General features: G+C 45.1%; 1 protein-coding gene across 1 annotated transcript in view; it reads left to right on the top strand.

The window, feature by feature from the left end:
• Positions 1 to 23,557, top strand: part of CAP2 (CAP, adenylate cyclase-associated protein, 2 (yeast)) — a 119,941-nt gene that overhangs the window by 66,406 nt on the left and 29,978 nt on the right. The window contains exons 4-7 of the mRNA XM_019522898.1: positions 1,916 to 1,993; positions 19,076 to 19,219; positions 19,432 to 19,517; positions 22,024 to 22,129. Of these exons, the coding sequence (XP_019378443.1) occupies positions 1,916 to 1,993; positions 19,076 to 19,219; positions 19,432 to 19,517; positions 22,024 to 22,129 (414 nt within the window). The remainder of the gene's footprint in view (positions 1 to 1,915; positions 1,994 to 19,075; positions 19,220 to 19,431; positions 19,518 to 22,023; positions 22,130 to 23,557) is intronic.

Here is a 23,557-nt window from a genome sequence, read left to right as displayed (position 1 = left end):
CTCAGGCTCAGGCTAGAAGCTGGGGGGTGCTAGAGTGATCCCTCCCTTTCTACAGTGCTGAGCTGTGTGTGGGGCGGGAGGGAAGGCGCTGCATGACCAGGCCCCGGCAGGATGCTATGATTAAACCCCCACCCTGGCCTGGACAGCCCCCAGGCACTTTGTACCTGAAGGGGGAGGGGGAAGCAACCCTTGCCAGGCTTTTTCCCGCTCGCTGCTCAAGGGGCAGGGAGTGTTGCCAGACCCTGGCCCCCGGCTAGCACTCTGAGACAAATGGGGGGAAGGGAGGATTGCTTGTGTGCAGTGCATGCATCTGTTGATGTTACTGAGCTTTTTAATCTCCCTCTCCTTGCTTCTTCATATTGTCTGCATCAAACTGTCAGCACTCACAGGCTCCATGTGTTGCAAACCAGATCATTTCTCACACCTGTCTCTGTCCCCTGTTGAACACTGACAGATTGCAGCCTTTGAAGCAAGCAAGCCAGCAGGAAGCTTATCAGAACACAAAGAAAACAAAAGCCTCTCTCTCATTATTTCAAGCTCTTCTTAACCAGCTTTTTCCAAGGCATTTGTAAGGAAGAACAGGGGGGACATTAGCAGCTGACCTGTTGATTAGTTCCAGAAAGCCCTAAACGAGCACTGTTCTGTTTGCCTTTCTTCCAGTGAAATTGGAGACACATACGTATGCAGGCATCTCTCAGCATTAGCTAGCATGGGGGTGGCATGGCCAAATGCCAGCTAGAGTCTATGCCACTGGGGTCGCTGCTGTGGGAAAGGTGGGATCCTTGCTTGACCAAGGGGAGGGTGGGGCAGGGGGAAGCTAGGAAGACACTGCTGTGCCTGCAGTCTCCACCCCCTTCTCAGCCAGCTGGAGCTCTGGCTGGGGGGAGATGGGCAGGTCCAGCCCTGCTCTCTGGAGCAGACAGCCCAGCCCAGGCCAGGGTTGAAAAGCATGCTGGTATGTTGATTAAACTTAAAGTAGGAAGGGGTCTGGGACAGAAGTTCCATAAACCAGTTTGACCCAAATCTAGTTAAGTCTGAAATTACATTCAACTAGGTTTATCTTAAACCAGTTTCAGTCATTTTGAAACTGGTTTATGTGCAATGAACTTATGTTCTGTTACAGGTTTAAACCAGTTTCTGATCACTTAAATTGGTTTATGTATAACTTCTGGCACTGGCCTTGGTACTCTAAGACGTTGGGCTTAGAGAAGAACCTTAAGTTTCTTTGAAGGGTTGTGATGTAGCCTTTCTGTAAATACTTTTCCAAATGGAACTCGAAGTATGCAGGGCTGGTCAGTATATTTTGTAATCTGAAGAAGGGAAAATCCTATTGCTCTTATAGTTACAAATTGTTTGTAGACAAATCAGTGTTTCTCAACTGGGGTGCTACAGCACTCCAGGGTACCATGACACCTTGGGGTCCCGGGAGAACCTTTTTTAGGGTGTCTTTTAATATTAACACTGTTAAGTTTGCAAACACTTGTATATGTTTCCAAGGTAAGCCTAGATCAGAATCCATAGTGTCAAAAATATATTATTAACCTGTTGTGGTCTTTCTCAGATCTTTACAATAGAAAAATTGCTCTGTTGTTTTTCCAGAGTCAAAAAAGAATGAAGATTGGCATTTTCAAGGGGTGCCTTAAGTTTAACAAGGTTGAGAACCACTGAGATGCACTGAACTATTGGTCTATTTTCACTAGTCTGTACTGGTACAGTGATTTGGACTGTCACAGAAAGAAAGAATTATGCCATCACGCTTGACTTTGAGCCACCTACAATAAATGTAAATTAAAGTTTGCATGGGGAAAAGAGAAGACATAAGAAATAATGTTTAGCAATATTATGTTAATTTTACTGTTGAAATATTTTCCCTCCAAGATCAAGTTTTAATACTTTCTTCCCCTTCCTCTTACAGGCAGAAATGGTACGTGCTGCTTTCCAAGCACAGAGATCCTTCCTGTTGTTAGCATCTCAGTATCAAGAGCCTCAAGAGGTAAGAAAATCTATTTAATTTTCATAAGAGGTGACATACTACAACATCTTGCTGCATGTCTGTAGAAAAAAATCTTTGTTCATCACTCTGTATTTAGAGGAAATGTGCAGTGGTCTGGTGTGAATACTTTATTGGCATGAATTTGTGGTGGGCTTAGTATGCACTAGTGGCAAAACTACAGCTGGCTTTTATGCAGCTCGTGAGTGCAGATATAGCCAAATGATGATTTATGCTGTATGTGTCAGACATATGATACATTTTACAAATATTGTTGAGCCTGTCTACGCAGTGAGTTATTCAGGAATAGCTGTTCCTGAATGACTCCATCTGTGGACACTTTAAATCTGGAAGAAAAATGCCTTCTGAATTGATTTAATCCTTCTTGGAAGATTAAACTAAACCAGAAAAAGACATGTTTGTTCCAGAACAAGTTTTCCCACATGGAGTTGTTCTAGAGTAGCTGTTCCACTTTGAAGTTATACACCACTTTATTCTGGAATAATTTTCACGTGTAGAAAAGACCTTTGATTTTTTAAAACCTTTTACAGTAAAAGCTCTGTTATCTAGCACCCCCCAGTAATGCACAACACCACACAGCCTGTTATGCCCCCAGGCAGTGGGGCCTCGGCAGAGCAGGCTGCTTTACTTGTGGCGGCTTGGAGAAACCAGAAGTGCCACAGTGGGCACTTCCAGTTTCACTTCATCTTACAAGCTGGCATGCCGGTTAACAGAGCATGCTGGCTTGTAAGATGCCTGTTAACAGAACTTTTACTGTATTAGGAGTATGTCACAGGGTGACGGCACAGTATAGCCCTGAAGGGGAGAAGGGGAATCCCGGGACCTGAAACAAGGCTGGGGAGAGGAGGGGAGAAGGAAAGAAAACAACGAACTCCTTACCTGCAGCCAACGATGCGGGAAAATCGGAAGGAGCGGCGGGACCCACGCGGCTGATTAGCCGCGTCTTTTTCAAACTACAGCCAGCTGCGATCAATGATGATCGGAGCCGGCGCGGGGGCATAAAGAGCACCCCGAGGGAAGACAAGGAGGAGGAGAGCTGGAGACCAGCTAGGAGGGGAGACAAGCATGAAGCCGCACTCGGAGGCAAGGGAGAGGCCAGCGGCCAGCCGCGAGGCTGGGACACATTTCCCCTCATCAGGAAGGGGAACGCCCGGGGAGAGGCGGCAGATGCTCTGGTTTGTGGTGGCGACACTGGGCATAAGGATCCTGAGACTGGATCCGACACTAGGAGCCACCCCGAGGAGAAGGGAACAGAAGAGGACCCGGCAATCCAGGTGAGATCGGTACGGGTTTGGGGAGCACCCCAGAATCCATCCCAGCAGGGAACCAAAATACAAGTGGTGAGAGGGGCTGCAGAGTCCTGGGTTCTGCCAGGTGGAACCACGCGTTGAGGGACCGAGTGGCTATCAGGGAAACGCAGCACCCAGCCTTAGAGGTGTTGCAATTAGAGTTAAGTAAGGAGAGGACTTTCTCTGGGACAGGGAGTCCAAACTTTGAGTTATAGTCCAGGAGACTTACGTGTTGAGCTTTCTTTTATGTTTTGCTGAGTGGCCCACGGTTAGAGGGCCAGGGAAGACCCTGAGGAGGAGTCCTCATCCAGCGGGGTCTAGGCTCAGGACAAGCCTACGGATTCGCCACCAGTTCATCTGGCCATCACAAGGCGAGGGTCGGCCCCGGGAATTACCGGCAACTCGGCATGGCTGGGTATTAGGGCGAGGTGTAGGGGAGGGCAGAACCTCGCAGAAGACCATCACCCCAAGAATCTGGACATCGGAGAAGCTTAAGTAGTTGGCCCCTCCACTGAAGATTCGAGCAAAGTCGTGGCAGGCGAGATAGGGGTGGGGACTGCTTATAAGACCTATCCAGAATAGACAGAATCTAGGGATGAAGCGCCAGGCAAGACCATACACCAGAGGCCGAGCAGCGCGAGATCTTATGTTCGAGGCCCGCCGGCTGGAGAGTACTTTTTGCAACCCCTACCATCCCCAGCTATAAAATGCACTGTGTAAGTTCTCTCAAATTCTACTGGAAAAAAGTCATACAAAATGTTAATGTTAACAAAAACAGTTCTTCCATATCTAAAGTATCATAATATTAAAGGGAACTTGGGACTTTCTGGGACTGGAGGTAAGAGCTGTTTCTCTCCTGGGAAAGCTAAAAATCTCTTCTGTTCCATGGAACAAACCTCTTGTATGTGGTTCTAGAGGGATACAAGATATTTTATGTATTGAAAAGTAAACATTGCCCACAGACTGGCTGTTCCTCTGTCTGAGGTCTTGGTTAGACTAATTTTAGGAGAAAAATACTACAGTTTGGGTGTGTCTGCATGTTCATTAATGTGCTTTTGTTACTGTGCATTAAATTTAGTACCTCTAATGTGAGGTACTAAATAAATGTGCATTAGGCTGCCCTAACGTGCAGCGGTGAAAATGCATGCTTTTTTAGTGATGCTTAATGCACAGTAGCCTGTTTTTACTGCATGTTAGTGTATTAGCATGGTTTTTGACATGACACTTTTTAATGTGCTGTAAAATAGGCTACTGTGCATTAAAGCATATGTGTAGATGCACCCGTTGAGGAGGAGAAGGAGGAAATGTTTCCTTGTCAGGTTGTTGGGGTTTTTTTGTGTTTTTTTTTTAATGGCCACTAGCTATGTCATCACATATTAGGATTAGCATGGAGCAGACCTGCAGTTGCTGTGGAAGTCCTTTTGCAGCCTCTGTGAATCATGAGACTTGGGCTAGTAGTGCTATACATTGTCTAGACGCAATGACTATGTACCCAACCCTCCCATGAGGCTGTCCTCAAAACGTCTTTCATGTGGCATGCAGGGGGTGAGAGTCCATGTGTACAGTCTGTCCTGGGCCTGTGATTTTGACTCCTTGTTTCAGTTTCTTAATCCATAACTTGCCAGATTAAATAATCCCTCCATAAAACTCCCAGCTGCTGGGTTGCTTTGTTGGGACTACTGTCACTGATGTTGATATAGATACAAATAAAAAAAGATATTCTAAGTAGCAATGGCATGGCCACTCATGGGAACACAAGGCTAAACCTTAACACAGACTCCAAGACAGACTTCTTATTTACATGGACCTGAGCAAGGAACGGCTAGTGTCTGGCTTTGGTTTCCATCTGCCCTTTCTCCTAGAGGGCAAAACTGGTTTGTTATTTACTCCCTGAGAACATGCAGACTCCCTAGTAGAGTAGGTCCTCGTGCAATTGTTTGTGGTGCTGATGCATGTAATTGTAGCCAGCCCTGCACAAAGCTGTTCACAATCACAGGTAAATCACCCCTGTTCAATACACAGTTGCTCATTCTTTGGCCCAGAACCCCATTGTATTCTTTTGTATTGTTGTTAAATTCCCAGCACCTGTAGCAGTAAAAAAGCTGATTATCCGGGAGTGCCTTTGCTTGTCTGGTTAGATGCTGAGATGTCAGGATGATTCTCTTGGTGCTTGGCAAGTGAGAATTGTGGTGGCTTATCCCTGCTTTTATCTGTCACGCCTTTTTGACCAATCACGTTGCTGTATCCACAATGTGAGCCCTCATGGTCAAATCTGCCAACAGCTGCATTTAGCTGTTTAAGTTTAGGAATAAAAATCCATCTGCAGGGGACAGTGCTGGATATGGGAATTGGGAAGCCAAACAAAAGGTCTGATGTGTTCTCTGGCATGGCATTTGTGCTGAATTAGTTCCCCCAAGGTTAGCTTTACCTGGCTACTATTGCATAGATGTGCTGGCATCTGAACCTTAGAAATAGGTTGAACGGTTGGGTCCATGGGCAGATCCAGGATTGTGGCATGGGCCCCTCAAATTTGTGGTGTCTACACAGCTGAGCTCATTGTGGCACCTGCACAGCTTGAGCTCAGCTGAAGGGGGCAGGGTGTGGTTGCACCCCCCTTTGCCCTGGTCTTAGATGATTGTGAGTTGTCTGAGCTTGCCACCACATCAGTGTAGCTCCTGCCAGAGTCCTGCGCATGTCATGAACTCGTGAAAGGGGATGTGGCCATGCTGTTGTGCCCCCCTCGGTTTGCCCCAGTCAGGTCTGTTGGGGGACTGCTGAGCTCTTTTATCTGTGTCCTGTTGTTGCAATAGAATAATAAACTATTCTAGTAATATAACAGCCTTTGTACAAGCCTGGGTTAATTAGCACTCAGAAGGTTCTTCAGATCTGACAAACAAGACTGATACAAATAGTAAAGTAAAGGAGAATTTAACTGATTCAATTGTTGAAGGAAAATTTAATTTGTCTCTAGGGATAGCCATTACACATAAACCAGTTTAAGTGATCTAAAACTGGTTTAAACCTGTAACAGAACAGATATTCAGTGCACATAAACCAGTTTAAAAGTGGCTGAAACCGGTTTGAGATAAACCTTGTTGAATGTAGTATCAGACTTAACTGATCTAGGCTAAACCGGTTTATGCACCGTCTCTCCCAGGCCACTTCCTGGTTTAAGATAAACCAGACACCCCCAGCATCTGGCATGCTCTCTGGGCTGGGCAGGGCTCTCTGCTCCACAGTAGGGCAGGCCCCTCCCCTCAACTCCCTGGCCAGAGCTCCAGCAGAGACTGCAGACACAGCAAGGTCTGCCTGGCTCCCCCTTGCCCTACCCCCCACCTCGCTGCTTGCTGGACAAGCAGGGATCTCCCTCTCCCTCCCTCCTATCTCCCATAGCATGGACCCTAGCCCCATGGACCCTATGCATGTGCTATGCTAGCTAATGCTGAGAGGTGTCTGTGTGTGAATCTCTCCAATTTCACTGGGGCCGGGAGACAGAACAGTGACTGCTTAGGGCTGTTTGGAGCTAATCAACAGGTCAGATGGTAAGCTGTGTAAGAAGAGTTCGAATTAATGGAGAGAGGCTGTTGTTTTGCTGATGAGGTAATAAACACTGTTATCATCTCCCTGCTGGCTTGTTCGCCTGTCAGTTTGCTGCACAGAGTATAAAGCAGCAGGGAGGGAGATTGAAAAGCTCCATATCATCAACAGGTGCATGCACTGCAACCCCCTCCTTTCCTCAGAGTGCTAGCAGGAGGCCGGGGTTTGGCAACACTCCTGCCTCTTGAGCAGCGAGTGGTGAAAAGCCTGGGATGCTGCAGGCAGACCTCCCTAATCAGAGGTCGTGCTGTGGGCTCGCCATGTCCCCCACTCAGCTCAGTTCTGTGCAAGGGAAGGGAGGGCTGCTCTACTGCTCTCAGGCTTCTAACCTGAGCCACTGCAGGCATGTGTCTGAATTTCCTCAGTCCAGAGGGCATGTCTGTCCAGTTACAAACTGGTTCAGCCTAGCCAGGTTAGACTAATCTGCAAAGATTGAATCAAGTCAGGCTCAGGCTTTTTGAATGTCTGTCCCTAGCCTAGAGGTTTTATTCTGGTCAGCACAGGTGCAGAGTGTTGCATTGGAAAGGTAATGCTAGCAGTGAGAAACAGGATGCATGCTGCCCTAAAGAATTTATTCCTGCTCAATGCAGAATACTGCTCTGCTGCTGGCAACATTTTTCTGCCTTGTTGTAGCAGAAGAGCCCAAGAAGTCTAAAAAAAGACTGGCTTATAACCAAAAAAAAAAAAAAAGCTCTGTGGGTTCTTTTTATTTGCCTACTGGTTTCTGAGCCTTTTAAGTTAGGTTTTCAGGCTTTTTCCTGGTAACTGCAAGTACTACAAGCTTTTGTTTAAAAAATGAAGAAGATACAGGTTTGCATGTAATCATCCATTTCAGGAGCAGTAACTTTAAGAAAAGCACCAGCAATTTAAAAAATTTGCAATCGAGGCTCAGAGTTAGCAATATAAGGGCTAGTCTTAGTTGCACTTTTGCTAGCATGTCCCAGTCTTGTGTATCTTGCTTTATATACACATATGGGTTAAAAAGAAATACACACACTTATGTATAGTATGTCTGTATAGTTCATTCTTAGTGTTTTATACACAGTTATTTGCAAAGATTTATACTCAGCTATACTGTGGGCAGACCTGAAAACTGCTGAAGGCTGCTATTTTACATATTTTGATGCAGCTTGAATACTGTTTTCCAATATAAAGTGTAGTTTCACATACCATACTTGTTTCTTTCATATCTGCATATCTAGTGATGGGGGAGAAAAAAACCCTTGTGTTTCTAAAGCCACAGGTTTGCAGATTACTTTCTGCACCACATCTGAAAACTGGTAAGCATTGCATAGCCCAGGAGAGAAAAGGAATCAGGATCCCCTGTGACTATATCAGTGTGATGTCATCTCATTCTGCTTGTATTTATAGCTTAAAGCTAGGAGTCAATGTGGAATCCAAACAGGAAAGCTTATCATTAGTGTATCAGAATGCACAGAACAGAGAAAAGCAAATGAAGATGACAGCATCTCTGTAAATGCAAGAGGACAGAGAGTAATTCTGTCATTCAGCTGTCTAGACTGTTTGCTTTAGTAATGTAAAGCTGTGAATGAGCCAGTGAATTGCCATTATGGCATAGTAGCTTTGTAGATATTCAGACAGCGGCATGGAGACCGAGGGGATTTACTGAGTTCCTGTCATGTTGAGATGTTGCACATGGTGCCATTTCAAAAAAAAAAAAAGAGGAAAAACCCTAAAAAAAATAAATAAATTAGTTCAGTTCTTTTTGCTTAAAAATTTAGCGAAGGGGGCATGAAAATGAAAAGATGGCTATTGTGATATAAAAGGGGGCTTACTGGTCAATAGATGGAGAAAGATATATATAGAGGCAGGGATTTTCCTCCTCTTTTATTTAGGCAAATATTGAAGTCGATATGCATTTAATTTCTTCAGCATCTGAGGTCACTGAGACACTAGCAAATGTCCTAATAGTTAAGCTTGTTTAACTTTAGATTTGTTCAGATTTGTTTCTTGTTAATAGCCTCTACATGTTTTCCTCTTGGAATTTGTGGTGCAGAGCCTTTATCATCTGTATATGTGAAACTAGTAGGAGCAGAGAAGGTAATTCCAGCTGGCATACCAGTCCAGCATCAACTGCAATAAATTACTTAGCAGAGTGCATGCTCTGTTACTTTTTATGGTCATGTTCTATATTTGTGTGTGCAGTGGAAAAGATCACATGACAAAACTATCATTTGATATTAGTGTTTGTGTGTCCCAGCTAATGGCTGCTGGATACAGACTCATTCTTCAAAGATGTGATTTTTTAGTTCATCCACTTATTAGAAATAATTTTCTGACGCCACAGTTTAAATGTTAAATCTGTAAGAACTGACTGCCATAAATTATTTACATGTGGAGGGTGAAAAGGGGAAGGAAAGAGGGGGAGAGATAAAAGTAACTGTTTTCTCTTCTTGGGGAAATTATTTTAAAAGCATTTTGAGAGCTCCTGTTTATATGCTTTCTGAACCATTCAAAAGAAAATTGTATATTCTTAACCAATAAACATCATAAAAAATTTTGATCTGAATTTCCAATTTCCACATATGTTAATCCAAATATAATTCTGGAACAAACACATTATGATTTTGTTGTGTACTCACTTTAAAATTATTAATTACCCTGAGGCACTTTATCTGTTTAACAACACTTTATGATCCCTCCCCAAATTGTATCAAATGAATAAATAGTGTTCAGGGTCATAGCAGTAAATATTCTGTGCACAATGAATTATATGCCACCTCTCACTTTAAAAGTTCAGTATGTTTTAAAAACCGCGATATCATTTTGAGTGTCATTTTGTGCATTACAAGTTATGCTACAGCATTTTTTATGTAATTCTCATCTTCCTGCAAACTAAAGAGGTAGCATCCTTGCAAATAAACACAACTATCAATGCAAAAAAACCTTGTGATAAGAGATACTCTCAACCAGATTTAAATGACAGGTGCAGTTAAGACTATAAAAGGTGTTAGAATATAATTTCAGGCACACGCCAGAAAAGTGCTGATTAAATTCATATGGCTGCCAATGCCCAGCTGGTCTGATTATTAACATTCTGGAGACGAACATTCCAGTCGAATACCTTCCTTTAGTGCTCAGACTCTCTATGTAATTCAGGGCAGAGGGATTGGGCTCATCTAGAAAAAAGCAAATCATAATAAATTATATTCAGACACTCACAACAAACTGATGGCTTTATAATTAAAACTGTAGGAACCAAACCTGAAGATTTCAAAGGGGTCATTTCCATTAAAGTCAATGGGAATTTGCCCAAGTGGAGGATTTTACTCGGTCTCCAAACTGGTCTGTAGAAATGAAGAGGAAGCTTTTCAGCCATCCAGTAGCTGTCAGTGCAGTTTCTGTAACTTGGATTTTTTCTCCATTTATTTTATAAATGACTATAGTGACAGGGCCTTCTCCATTTCCCATGGAAGACTACTCCCCAAGCCAACAGGATCTTGGTCCTATTTAAGATTTTACTTTTGCTTATTATTATTATCCATTTCCATTGTGCTACTAATAATGCCATTGTGAGCCACTGTTACCTACTTACTGTAGATAAGGAAATTGTTGACCTCTTTAGTGATTGCTCATCAACAGTAAATAATGTGGGCCAAATTCTGCTATAATCTTACTCATGTTATTGATGTCACTGGGGCTGTGCCTCTGCAGCTAGGAATAGAAGTTGATCCTCAAGTGTCTTTAAAAACCTCCATGCAACGGTTAATATATAATGTGTGTGTAGACAAAAGTGGATGAAATAATACTGGATATTGTATGTTACATAAAATAATATACTAGTGTATTATGAATGGGAGTTGAGAGCCTTGAACCCCAAACAGGAGGTATGCAGCTCCTTGCAACATTAGGTACTTTTTTTGTCCTTGTCACGGAGTCGGGTCTAGGAGTGGCCATGATCTCGCTAGTGGCCCCTACCCTGTCAAATAAGCAATCCAGCACCCTCTTTTCTCGCCCACCATGTCTTTGATGAAGTATAATTTGATATATGGGAGGCTGCCTTTGATCCCCTTATACACAGTACTACGCTTACTGTTCCTCGTTCCGTTCAGAGTGACAAGGTACCCCCAGCCTTAGGGGCTACGCATGCCTCCTACCTCCCCTTTAGCACACCCCAAGCCTCACAGCTCTTCCGGACGTTATCAAGTCCAATTCCTACCTGCACCTTGCCTGGCGCCCCTGGGCTTGTCACGCAACCGGCGCCCCTCTACTCATTAGCTCTATTGGGCTTACTAGTGGTCCTTTTACCCCCTGGGATTGGCGGCCTAAGCCTTGCCTGGCCCCTCTGGGTTGCTGTCAATAATAAGTATCCAATTAGGCTCAGGTGGCCTAAGCCTTACCTAGCCCCTCTGACCCTTCGGAGTTCCCATTTCTGTGGAGCTCCTCAGAGCCTCTTTTCAACTTGCACCCCTCGTGGGGTTCCTATCAATAATAGGCACCCACTCCGGGGCTTCTCTCAATATGTGCCCTCACCGGGGCTTCTCTCAATACCTGCCCTCTCGTGGGGCTTCCCTTTAATTGGCGCCCACTTTTGGGCTTCCCTCCGCCCTCTTGGGGGCTTGTCCCGCGCTTCTCGCGCCTGGGGCTCAGGTGGCCCGTAGCTGTGCCTGGCCCCCTGACCCTCCTCCTGGGTTGCATGCCCTACCAGGCTAAATACCACCCCACGCGGGCTGGGGTCATGACCCCAGAACACAGCGCTCTCTGCCACGCTGGGAGCACCACTCACCTCACTGGGGAGCTCCTAATGAGGCCTCCTCCATCCCCTTATAGGCTCACCCGGTTCTCCAGATTTCACCCACACTGGGCGGGGTCAACACACCCCAAATACAGCGCCGCACTGGCACCCACGAGCTGTGCCTCCCTGGCATCGCTCACTGTGCCCCTACTGGACCTACCCAAGTCACCGGGGAGCCCCCGTGAGGCCTCCTCACACCCCTACAGCCTCACCCCGTCCTCCGGATTTAACAATATCAAACAAGGAACACAACGCCATGAGCCAACCAGCTGCAACACAACAATCAGCCTTCTGGCTATAACATAAGGTCCAGGCCCCACCTGGCTTTCCAGTAAACCCTCCTAGTCAGGGCTCTCTCCACCCAAGCCATGATGCAGCTACTCATTCTATCAGTCAGCTCACTTCCCCTGCAGAGCTCTTGCTCCTCCAGCTGCCAGAGGGGAACTGCCCTCTGGCCTTGGCCTCTCTGCTTATAAAGGCCAGGCCCTGCCCCCTTCTGGTCAGCTGGCCCAATCGGTTGCCCTAGCAACCGCCAGCTGTGTTGTCCTATTGATTGGCAGCTAAGCCCTATTACCAATGTCAGTAGCAGGCACCCTAGTGTCTGCTACAGTCCTGTTCTTTGAATTCCTTCTTAGTTGTTGGCACATTTCTGGTGTCACTAAGCCTAAAACTCTGTGCTGTATGTGGTCTCAGCAAGATCACATGGAGAGTGACCCCTGATAGCATGTCATGTTCAGCTCTTGAGTATTATACCCTTGTATAGGCAGCCCCTAAAGTTCATATGTAGGGACCTACCAAAACTGCGATTTTATGGTTTTTGTGAAATCCACAAAAGTGGGCAATGCCCATGAAATCTGTAGAATCCATGGGGGGGAAAAATCTTACTGAAAATAAAATGCTGGCTCTCCATCCTCAGGGCCTGCCAGGGTGGGGAAGGGGTGAGGGTAGATGTGCCTGTCCGTAGGGCTGCCAGCAAAATGACTGCCTCTTTGGCCACTGATTGGCTGAGCTGTATGACAGGCAGCCCTCACAGCCAATCAGTGGTAAGGGTCAGGGCCCCCTGGGCCCCTCAGCTGATCAGAGGCATGGGGGGCCTGCTGTACTCTGTCCACAAAATGGCTGCCGAGCCCTGCGTTCTGCCCGCAAAATCAGTGGGCAGCTGCCCCAAATTTGGTAAGTCCCTATTCATGAGCTCCTTATTGGTTAGCCTTGCAGACTTGTATCCAGTCTGATGTCAACTGCTCTCCCAAATTTTGTTTTATTTTGTTGCAAGGCATTGCTGGTTTCCAGACATGTAGCTATTGTTATGTATTTCCCATAACTTCCTCTGATGTACTTGATTACATTTTACTGGCTGCACATACATGGTATTTTCTGCAGGTAACTAACCACCATGGGCACTATTGCTGATGTGTGCAAAACCTCCCATGTTGGATGGGGGGAGGGGAGGATGTGTGCACACAGCTTAAAAGTCTGATGCATTTAAGATCCAGCTCTGCACTGGGAGCATTGCATGTAGCTGTGGGAAGACATGCTGGTCTAGAGCGGTGTTTCTCAACCTGCGGGTCATGACCCAAAAGTTGGTCGCAAGAATATTTGAAAGGGTTGTGAGCAAATCCAAGCAAAAATGGGAAAGCATGGGGTCCGAAAGGAAAGGTCCCGAGCAGGTTGGGGGCTCCCCTCTGGCAGGGCTGCAGGGGGCTGTGGGTTGGGAATGAGGGGCACCAGTATGGCCCCGGGGGAGAAGGGGACTATGGCTTGGGAGTGAGGGCACCAGCAAGGCCAGGGGGCTGTGGGTGAGGAGTGAGAGGCAGGGCAGGGGGCTGTGGGTGGGGAGTGAGGGGCATCGGCAGGGCCAAGGGTCTGCGGATTGGGAGCAAAGGGCACCGACAGGGCCAGGAGCTGTGGGTCAGAACTGGCTGTTGATGTTTACAGATGGGTTCTGACGCAAAAAGATTGAGAACCCCTGGTCTAGAGAAAGTACCACAGTCACTGCACTACCCTTAAAACACGTGCAAAGTTTGTTTCCCCACTCCCTACCTCATCACATCAGCTCTTTTAGATAGTACCAAAGTGGAGTGGGACCATGATACTGCTTCTTTACAACCATTGAAAGTGCTGGCCCCAAGAGCACCAGCAGCTACATGAACCTCTTGCAGACCTGACAGTCCCTGAATGCCAGAATTAACCTGCAAACTTATTCAGAGACCAGGCATATCTAAGAGGAGGCTCCTTGCATCCTTTTGCTGTTTAGGATGTCCAGGCAGTGACTGAATGCTATTTTGCCTTTCAAGAAAAATGCTACTTATTACATCTTGGAGTTCATTAATAAAGCTAGAGAGTACTAATCTGTGATCTGTTCTCACCTTCCTGGAGTTCTGCCCCATCTGAAATGCTTCCATTTATTATAGCCCTTTCTCTCCAGTCCTTCAGCCAGTTTTCAGTCCCTGCAGTCATGCTTTTATTTATGCACTAATGCCAGAGAAGCTTCCATTAAGCCATTCTGATGCAATGGTAAGATTCCCCTGTCTACTAGAACCCATGTTTTTTGGGGGGTTTTTGTTCCACCCCAAAATTAAATTGGCTCATGTTCTTGAGTGCTACAGTAGGGTGGGGATGTGGCAGTGTGGTTGTACTCCCCTTCTATGATCCACATGCAAAAGAGTCTGGGTGGACTCCTGCCTTGCTTTGCATGGTTCCAGAACCTTAGGGTGGGTTCCACGATCGTTTCCCCTATTCCCCTACCCCTGAATATGGTGTGGGGAAGAGGAATGGCTCTGGGAAGTGCATTCAGCAAGTGAAAGTAATGGCTCTGGAAAGAGCCTGCACTGATCAGCTGTCTCCCTACATGGGCAGAGCTCGGGCAGCTGACCAGCTGAGAGCTCAGTGCATTCATTGCATTGGCATCACATGGCCAAAGAAGGAATAGCTGCAGCCCCTATCCTCCTCTCCTAGATCCACCCATGCATCCTTGGTAGTTGTATTTGCACACACATGCAGGCCCAAACACACACATGCACACATGAGCAAACACTTAAAGCCATACTTAACTCTCTCAATGTCTTGAGATGTTGTAGGGAGAGCTGGCTGAAAAGCAGGGTTTCTGGATTTTGAGAAATGGGGAGGTTTTGTCTTGAAATGTTGATTCCAGCCTGAATTGGACTGAAACAGCAACAACAAACAAACTGAAACTTTCTACAAACACCCATTTCATTGAGCAGCCCTGGGGCTGGGGACTCACACCTTCCAACATTCCTGAGCCCTGCCTTGGATTCAGCTGAGGCACAGCAAACTCAGGATGTTTCCAACAAAGCATCCTGGGCAGGTCAAACTGGCTGGCAAAATTCTGCAGAGGCATAACGGGACAGCTCTGCACCCTGTGCCTGTGCTGGTTATTTTTGTGCCTCCCTCCTCCCCCACCAAAATGGTGCCCAGGGCTGTTGTCCTGATTACTGCCTCCTTCTGTTACACTACTGAAATTGTGTTATATGCATTGCCGTCTACCACAGAAACAGAGCCTGTGATAACCTATAGCAGCCACAGGTTTGAAGCAAATCAAAAGCTTCATTTGGGGAACTCTTGACTCTTGAGTATGGAATATTTCCTGTTTTGTCCAGGGCACGAGAACAGCTAGTTGTCCCTTCCTGGCCTGTCTGCCCCTTTGTTGGATGTACTGTAGATTTGCCTAGCTAAAGTATAGTAGGGGGGATGCTCTGTGCTGTAACATTCAATTCTAATTATAAAAATAGTCAGACTGACTGCAGCCTACAGGATAAATCTGTTCAGCCTGGTTCTCTGTTTATACCATCCACATTTATCCTGTTCCTCTCCAATTTGTCTCCTAAATTGTAATGCCTAAAATTAAAATGGCCAACTTGTCAGTGTTTAAAGCAGAGGAATTGCTTCTGTCACTAGCGTTCCTTATGAATTTGGGGCTTTGTATGGTTTTTAAGGGAAATATATGTTAAATGTTGTTTAAGTCATTGGTGAATAACGTGCAGCTAGTAATAGGCCACCAGCTTGGTAAGACCTGCAATTTTTCCTGAGATTTGTCTCAGAATGGTAAAGTCCAGATACTGCGCTATTAAGGTCAGTGGGGACTATACCATTAAATTCAGCAAAAAAGCACTAAATGCAGTTGTATTTGAATAAGCTTTTGTTTGGAGGACTGTTGGGGTCAGGATGGGAGATTCTCCTGGAACTGCATCTACACGTACTCAGTATCCCAACCTACTTCCTTCCTGGTGCACGAGGGCAACAGATGCTGTTTTGGCCCCAGAGGCTGCAGCAGCGGATGCAGAAGAGATTCAGTTCCATCCCCTTCAGACTAAAACCTTAAATGGCACACAAGGCCCTTTTGTGCAAGAATGGGGGGAATTTCACCTCATGGAGAGGAGCTGTCCAAAAAGATCCGTTTGGCAGCTGCTTTTGAAAGTTGAAATATTTTGCTAGGAAAAAAAAAGAAAATTGTAACTCTACTGGAGACAGAGATCCCTCCCCCTCCCTTGGCTGCAGTCTCTTGGAGGTTTAAGTGAGTTTAGTGATTTACTTTGGTTTTATTTTGATTCATTTCTGAAAGTAATTCCTCAGCTTGATGTGAGTACTCCTGCAAATCAGATTATTAATAAGATTAAGTAGAATAATTATTCTATCACACTGCTTGCCCTGTTGAGATTACCAAAGTATACAAAAGACAAAACAATCCAAACCAACCAAATAAATAAATTTTATTTAAAAAATCCTTTTTGCATGTTGCCTGTAAAAGGAATTCAGGCATTGGAAAGTACAAAGAAAATCACAGCTGATGGACCCAAACTATCATACCTCTGCCCCTGGTGCCAGAAACTTTGAGATAATCTTACCTATCCATAACACTTTTCATTTCGCTGATGATCATAATAGCTATCCTATCTGATTCCTACACATGCATTGATTGCATTTATTTATTTAGCAACTGCAAATCTGTGAAGGCAAGCGATAGCCTCTTCATTAGCTGAATTCAAAGTTATTAATCCACTTCTTAGTTTGTAGAGGGGACACTCCTCAGTGATGTGCAGCATTGTTTGTATCTTTCCATAAGTGCAGGATGGGTTAGCATTGAGGCCCCAGTGGTAAAGGTTGGCTGCGCAGGGGCCTTGGCCTGTCCTAAACCTGTTTAGCAGGGACCAGTTTCACCATGATAGTTCAAAGCCAGCAGGTTGACACGTGGGGTCTGTCACAAGGAACTTGTTTGTGACTTCCCATGATGCCCATTGATTGCATTAATTCACTTACACTTTACTCCTTGATGGAGGTGTGGGAAACTATATTTTGGAATCTGTGGTGGGGAAGATCCCAGTTACTACTTGCAAAGATAGCAATTTCCCTAATGTGTGAAATCAACTCCACAGTCGCAGGTAAAAATATAGTATAAGCATGATGGACTTTATGTAATTGCATGAAAAAAAGATAGCAGAGCTATGGTTTGTGGAGATACCGTGGAACTGAGTGAACTCAGCATTGCCAACACCATGCATAAAATGCCAATTGTTAAGCTCCACAAGCACTATGAACTCAGCCTAAAAAAAGTGCAATTTAGAAAGCAATGCATGTTGGGTTCTTTTTATTTGTCTTCTGGATTGAGCTTTTAGTATCCATGTTTTCTGACTTTTCAGCACAACTGATTACCCAGCTCCAGATGGTAGAGCTTTAAGATAACTACCAAATATGGTGAATGTGCAATAAAATTGCACAGATTGATGACACTGCTTCAGGATTTCACCTGAACTCCCATTCTCAGGCCCTGCTCCTCTAAACCACTGCGGCCCTGGATCTTTCCTATGGGTAAAGTTAAATGTTTGCAGACAAATGAGGACGCGTAGGAGATAACAGTGCTCATGGATGTGCAGTGTAATTTTGTATGATTGGGTGTCAAGGGTTAAACAGTTCCCTGAAGCCAGCATCCAAACTCTTTGTATGTTATGACTGTTTTAGAAAGTTTTTGGCTAGCCAATTCAAAAGCATTATTGCTCCCATTTAACCTTGCAATGTAGACTTAAGCAGGAGCCAATATAGCATTGCATTTAAGGGCTATTTATTAGTATCTGTAGAAAGAGTCCTGTTTGGCATTAATAATTATAAAAGTAAAGGTTAAAGTGTAGAGACAAGGTAAGAATTAAATTTAGTATTTTGAAGTTGTATAACTGATTCATTTTAATAATTCCAGAAAAAAGATAGTGTAATAGGACCGCATCAAGTATTTATACAAAGATGCTTAAATTACTTTTAAACAACTGTGCCTTGTGTTAAATGACAAGAAACTTTATGTAGCACATGCCAAAGGCATGTTGAAGACTTTTCCAACCAGACTGTTCTGATTCATCTCTTTGAACTGTTTTTTGTCGCAGATACAGTATAGACATTCACTTTAATAACTACCAGCTGTTTTAATATCCATTGCAATAAAGAGATCATTCTTTAGGATCCTCAGCACAAACAGATCCATATTCCTTCTACTGTAGAGTCAAACATGGCAGGATTGCTGGCAGAATTGACTAGCATTCTCCCGCTCCATTTAAGCAGATGTATTATCGTTTGTCCATCAGTATCTTTCAGCTGGTTTAATCCAGGGGTGAGTAGTTATTTAGGCTGGAGGGCCACTTGAGGTGTTTCGATGAGCTGTTGGGGGCCGCGTCAGCACTCCCCACCCCACCCACAACAGCTCACCAAAACTCCCTAAGTGGTGGATCACTAGACTGGTCTGGAGGCACTGGATGGTATGGGGCTGTGGGCAGGCAGGGAGCAGTGTCCAGGAGCAGGATGGGTAGGTGGGGCCGCGGCCAGGATTGCAAAGTGGTAACAGTGTGGGCCAGGGTTGGGGCCCGAGCCTGTGGCAGAGTCACAATCTGCTCCCTGCCTAGTTTTGCAGTGTCACTGCCCCGCCAATCTCAGCCCTGGTCTCATCCAGCCATCCCGCTCCTGAACGCTGCTACCCATCCACCCTCAGCACCAATCCCATCCTCCTGGCCGAGCACACCCTATCTGCAGGGCTCCCAAGCTGGTCTCCACAAATATCTTTTATTTCTTTAAAAAAAGACACCAAATAATTTTGATGGATAACCAGGTCATTTTGCATTCTGAAGAAGTTTCTGGGTTATCCTATGAAAAACCATACTAGTCCCAGTAACATCAAGATATGTGATCACTTCATGTTCAGGGTCTCAAGAAGCACATGTCGAAGTTGACAGGGATCTATGTGGCAGTGCACTTTATTCTGTGCTGTTCTAATGAGATGAAGGTGTGTTGCATGCTTTGCATTTAAAGAGTACCTTAACCTCCCCGCCTCAAATTGATGGCACTGCAGACAGAGTCCTCAGTGTTTGTCAAGGTTACAGCAGTAGCCATGGTTTGCCAAAGTAACAGTAGTTCTCTGTTTTGCTGCAGAATGAGGTGCCAATGCTTCTCAAACCAATATCAGACAAGATTCAGGAAATCCAGAACTTCAGAGAGAGAAACCGAGGAAGCAAAATGTTCAATCACCTCTCCGCTGTCAGTGAAAGCATACCAGCCCTTGGCTGGATAGCAGCGGTGAGTTACTCACAGTAAAGTTGAGCATCTTTAAACACACATCTTAATACTGTAGTACCTCCTAAACAAATAATACTGGCAATGTTGTGTAACTCTGCCTTCCTATCTCTTTATCGCTACAGTCAACTGGTGGAGGTTTGTGACTAATGTTTTACATCCTCTCTTCTTTCATTTTTTCCTGCTATCCTTGGGTGATGTTCCTGCTCTCTTAGTCTCCTAAACCAGGCCCTTATGTCAAGGAGATGAACGATGCCGCTACCTTTTATACTAACAGGGTGTTAAAGGACTACAAAAACAGGTATGTTGCAGAATGTGAATGTCCTCACTGTTTTGAGGACAACTTAGAACTAGCTGTATTGCGAGAGTAGAGAAGACCCACCACAAAAAATGTTCTGGAAATTGAAAAGCACTCAGTGCAATTTGATTATTACTAATTTGATTAACATGGCTCTAATTTCAGTATCCCATTCCCTCCCTATTGCCTTTAGGTACAGTGGTGTATTGCACTGTAAATTAGCACTCACAGTGCTGGTCTTAGACTTCTACAACTTTGTGCTGGCATTTGGGCCAAGTGTATGCAAGCGTGCGTGTATGCGTGTGCACACACACACGCACACTGCCAGCCACAGCACTGCTCTGACTTGTATCCTGGAAGGACTGAATTCCCTAACTGTCTTGATGTTTTCTAATTGAAAATTTACCTTTTGTCTCTACCACCTGGTTCCTGCACCTGGCTCTGCAGCCAAAGCCTAGCTGCCCCAGACTGACAGTGTGCCCTGTTCACTGCTGCACAGGTCATCTTGAAGGCCTTCACCCTAAAGATCCTATGTAACTACAGTAGCAGCCATGGAGCAGATTCATATGCATTCAATAGGTTGCAAGAGAGAGGCTGGCTAAAGCACCCCTACAGAGAACCTTTGCCCAAATACCATTGATTTCGCCTTTGCAAAGGGGTCCAGTTTTGGTCCTGAGTACTACATTATCATTCCAGTATCACCCGTCATATCATTATGGGCAGATCAGGCTTTTTTCTTGTCCATCATCTGACAGGGTAAATTAGGCTCTTGTAAACCCAGTTCTATCAGGTGTGAGCCTTGGTATCTGTCTAGGTCAGAGGTTCCCAAAGTTTTTCTTATTGTATACCCCCTTTCAGATTTACCAGCTGCCTGTATAGCCCTACGAGCATACCTTTCATATTTTAACTCCTTAATGCCAATGATTATGATAATGAAAATTAAATCTGCCATTACACATTTTTTCCCACTTACCCCCAAGAGATGTCCTGCATACCCCCAGGGGTACATGTACCTCAGTTTGGAAACCCCTGGCCTAGGTGTTACTTGCACACAGCTCAGCAGAGATCAAATAGCATATTAATCACTTCCCCTGGGCAAAATCAGTGCATGGATATGAGTTTTGGCAAAGCTTTTAAAATTATAATTCTGAATGCTTGTTGGAGCCCATAGGTACTTAGTTTGGGTAATTCTTCTTTTCTCTCTTTTCTTTTTCTTTTTGCTTAATTTGTCAGGCTAAAATGTTTCTTTGCACATTTGACCTGCTTGCAGTTCCCACTGGATTGGTGGAAGGCTTTTCGCTCATTGCAGTGGGCTTTGGAAAAGGCCTTTAGGCCCAAGTCCTCAGAGGTCCCTAGCTACTACCTTTGCTGGGAATTAACCAGCTAAAAACCTTTGAGTGTCAGGGTCTCTCAGCCATTACTTTTCACTGGATTTTTACCATGAAGGGCTTGAGCCCGCACTCAGTTACTTCCAGGCATTTTCTTAGTGCCATTTTCTGTCCCATTACAGCCAATGGCAAGTATGTGGAATTTTGGAAAGTTAGGCCACTTACTTTAGTGCCTAAGGGCATCTATATATGTGCTGGATGCCTGCTCCAATGCAATTAATCAAGTCTGTTGGAGCGTGGTAATTAGCATGCTCCAGCAGCCCCCACATCCTGTGTATTCAGTGTCTCTGTGCTTTAAAATGGCGGTAGGGTGCTTTAACTAAAGCTTGTCAAACAAGCTTTAGTTAGAGTGCCCCCACTGCCATTTTGAAGTGTGGGATGCTGAATACACGTGATGCTGTGGGCACTGTAATTAAATTCTAATTAAAGCACCCTTCCTCACCCTGGAGCTGTTCTAATTAAAGTGCCCCCCCCCCCAAGCACATGTAAAGACACCCTAAATAAATGATTTAGGAGCCTAAGTTTAGGCTCCTGTTTTCAAAAAGCTTGGTTTGCACATATTTGAGTCTAACAAACTTTAAACATGACATCAGCCTGTCTACCCCAAACATTTATGAAATTTTCACTTCCTGGCTTGTTCTCCATTATGAGAAGTTGTGTATACACATTGTGTTGTTTCAGAGTTTTCATGGTCCCTATTAAAAGTTCTGGGAGGGAGGCAGGTTTCAGAAAGCGCACTGGTTTGAGGGCTGTAAGGAAGTGACAGCTGTATTTGAAGTCAAGAGCCAGCACAAAATATCATAGCCAAGTGTGGATATCTGGTGCCAAGGCTTCATTTGGCTTTATTGACTTTAAGCCTGGTGAGAAAAAATTATGTGTTTGCAGGAAAGTCTGTCTTAGAGCCCTATTATGCTCTGATCTTTCCCTCATTAAAGACATTAGGACTCGTCAATCTGCCAGGCCTCAATGTTTGCTGTGCTGCTTGCTTGAGAGCAGTCTTCTGACTTAATTGTATGTGGCCAGTGACAGACACAATCTGTAGTGTACTTGAAGCATTGGGGAACAAGGCTCTGTGGGCAAACACAAACATTCACACACACAATTATTTCCTGTCTTTACAGTGATTCACGTCATGTTGATTGGGTGAAGTCATACCTGAACATTTGGTCTGAGCTCCAAGCTTACATTAAAGAGCATCATACCACAGGTCTCAGCTGGAGTAAAACCGTAAGTGCTCTTTCCTTTTTTGCTGCTGGAACAGTAAAATATCACTAACAGATTCTCCTTGTGGCAGGTGCAGCGGATCCAGACAGCAGCTCTGGAAGAGAAAGGGCAAAAATAAGAAATACATTTCTGTATTTAAAACTGTGGTAAAGCAAGGAAACAGGTAACATCAGTCGCTGATCCTCTGTGCAAAGCTGGGAATGGGTTGTTGTTAGACAGCCTTTCAATCTGGTATTAGCAAAGACTAAGTGCACAGATAAAATGACCGTGGTGAGTACAATGGTTGGAGGCCAGCAGATAGCAAGCAGATGCACATGAGGCTTGGTTCACACTGGCTTCAGGCCTTTCCTTTTTTTTAAGTCAGGGTGCTCAGCCCCTGGCTTGGAAGCCAGATCTGGCCTACAGAGCCATGCCATCTGGCCCTCAGGGGTCCCCACAGGTCTGAAAATTTGGGGGAGCAGCAGCAACAACTGCCACTTCCCTGCTGCCAAATTTACAGACCCATTGGGGGCTCCACCAGCCAGGTAGCATGCTAGGTTACCATGCAGCTGTGGCCTGGGGCCTAATCCAGACACACAGGGCCCCCAACGAGGTGGCATGGGCCCAGATCCAGAGGTGGGTTAGGTGGAGACAGCATGGGACCTGATCCTGGCACATGGGGCCCATCCAGGCCTATGCCACTCATTCAGCCCACAGCACCAAAAAGTTGAGCACCACTGTTTTAGCTGCATTGTTAGACTGTCTGTCCCTTCCTCCCTTTTATTTTAAGCCCCTCCCTTTCCTTTGCCATGGCTCGAGCATCATGATCTAAGAGACACAGAGAGGATAGGCCTTCCCTAGAAATGTTATGCTGTACAGAAATTAAAGACTAAGTGGGGCTGGCTGTGTTCCCACACAATTGCGCTTCTCCCAAACAGAGCAGGTCATAGTAGCAACTCGCTGTTTTTAGCCAACAGCTAACTGACATTCTTTGCACTTTCAGCTGAGAACAGGTGTGAAAAGCTGAAACAGGTGTGAAAGATGGATGGAAAGATGCTTCAGGCCAGTTATGTTCAAGAGGTGGAGAAATTCTGTAGATCAATTCTAGACTTAGTCCTCAACAGCAGTGGAGGAAAAGAAGAGAGAGCAGGGTCTCTGGGCTCTATTGTTAGGTGATATAAAGAGTGAGCACCATTAAGATTAAAAAGGGAGGATAAAGTAGGAAGAGATTGACAGAGAGTGAAATAGAAGGTGGAGCGAAAGGTGGCAAAAAAAGACTTAGGAGAAAGAGGAATGCTTAATAATAAGAAAGAGAAACACAAAGGACACATACATACATACATACACAATTCTAATACAATAAAGGGCTTAGTCCTTCTGTTTGTCTGTCTGTAACACTCTTGGAGCACTCTGATTGGTTGTCTGTAAACAACCAATGACAGTGCTCCACAG

The sequence above is a fragment of the Gavialis gangeticus genome, unplaced genomic scaffold, assembly GCF_001723915.1.
Source record: "Gavialis gangeticus isolate Ggan-Ray unplaced genomic scaffold, GavGan_comp1, whole genome shotgun sequence".
NCBI classification, from domain to species: Eukaryota; Metazoa; Chordata; order Crocodylia; family Gavialidae; genus Gavialis; species Gavialis gangeticus.
The sequence above is the reverse complement of the archived record's forward strand: the minus strand, read 5'-3'. Positions and strand labels throughout refer to the sequence as shown.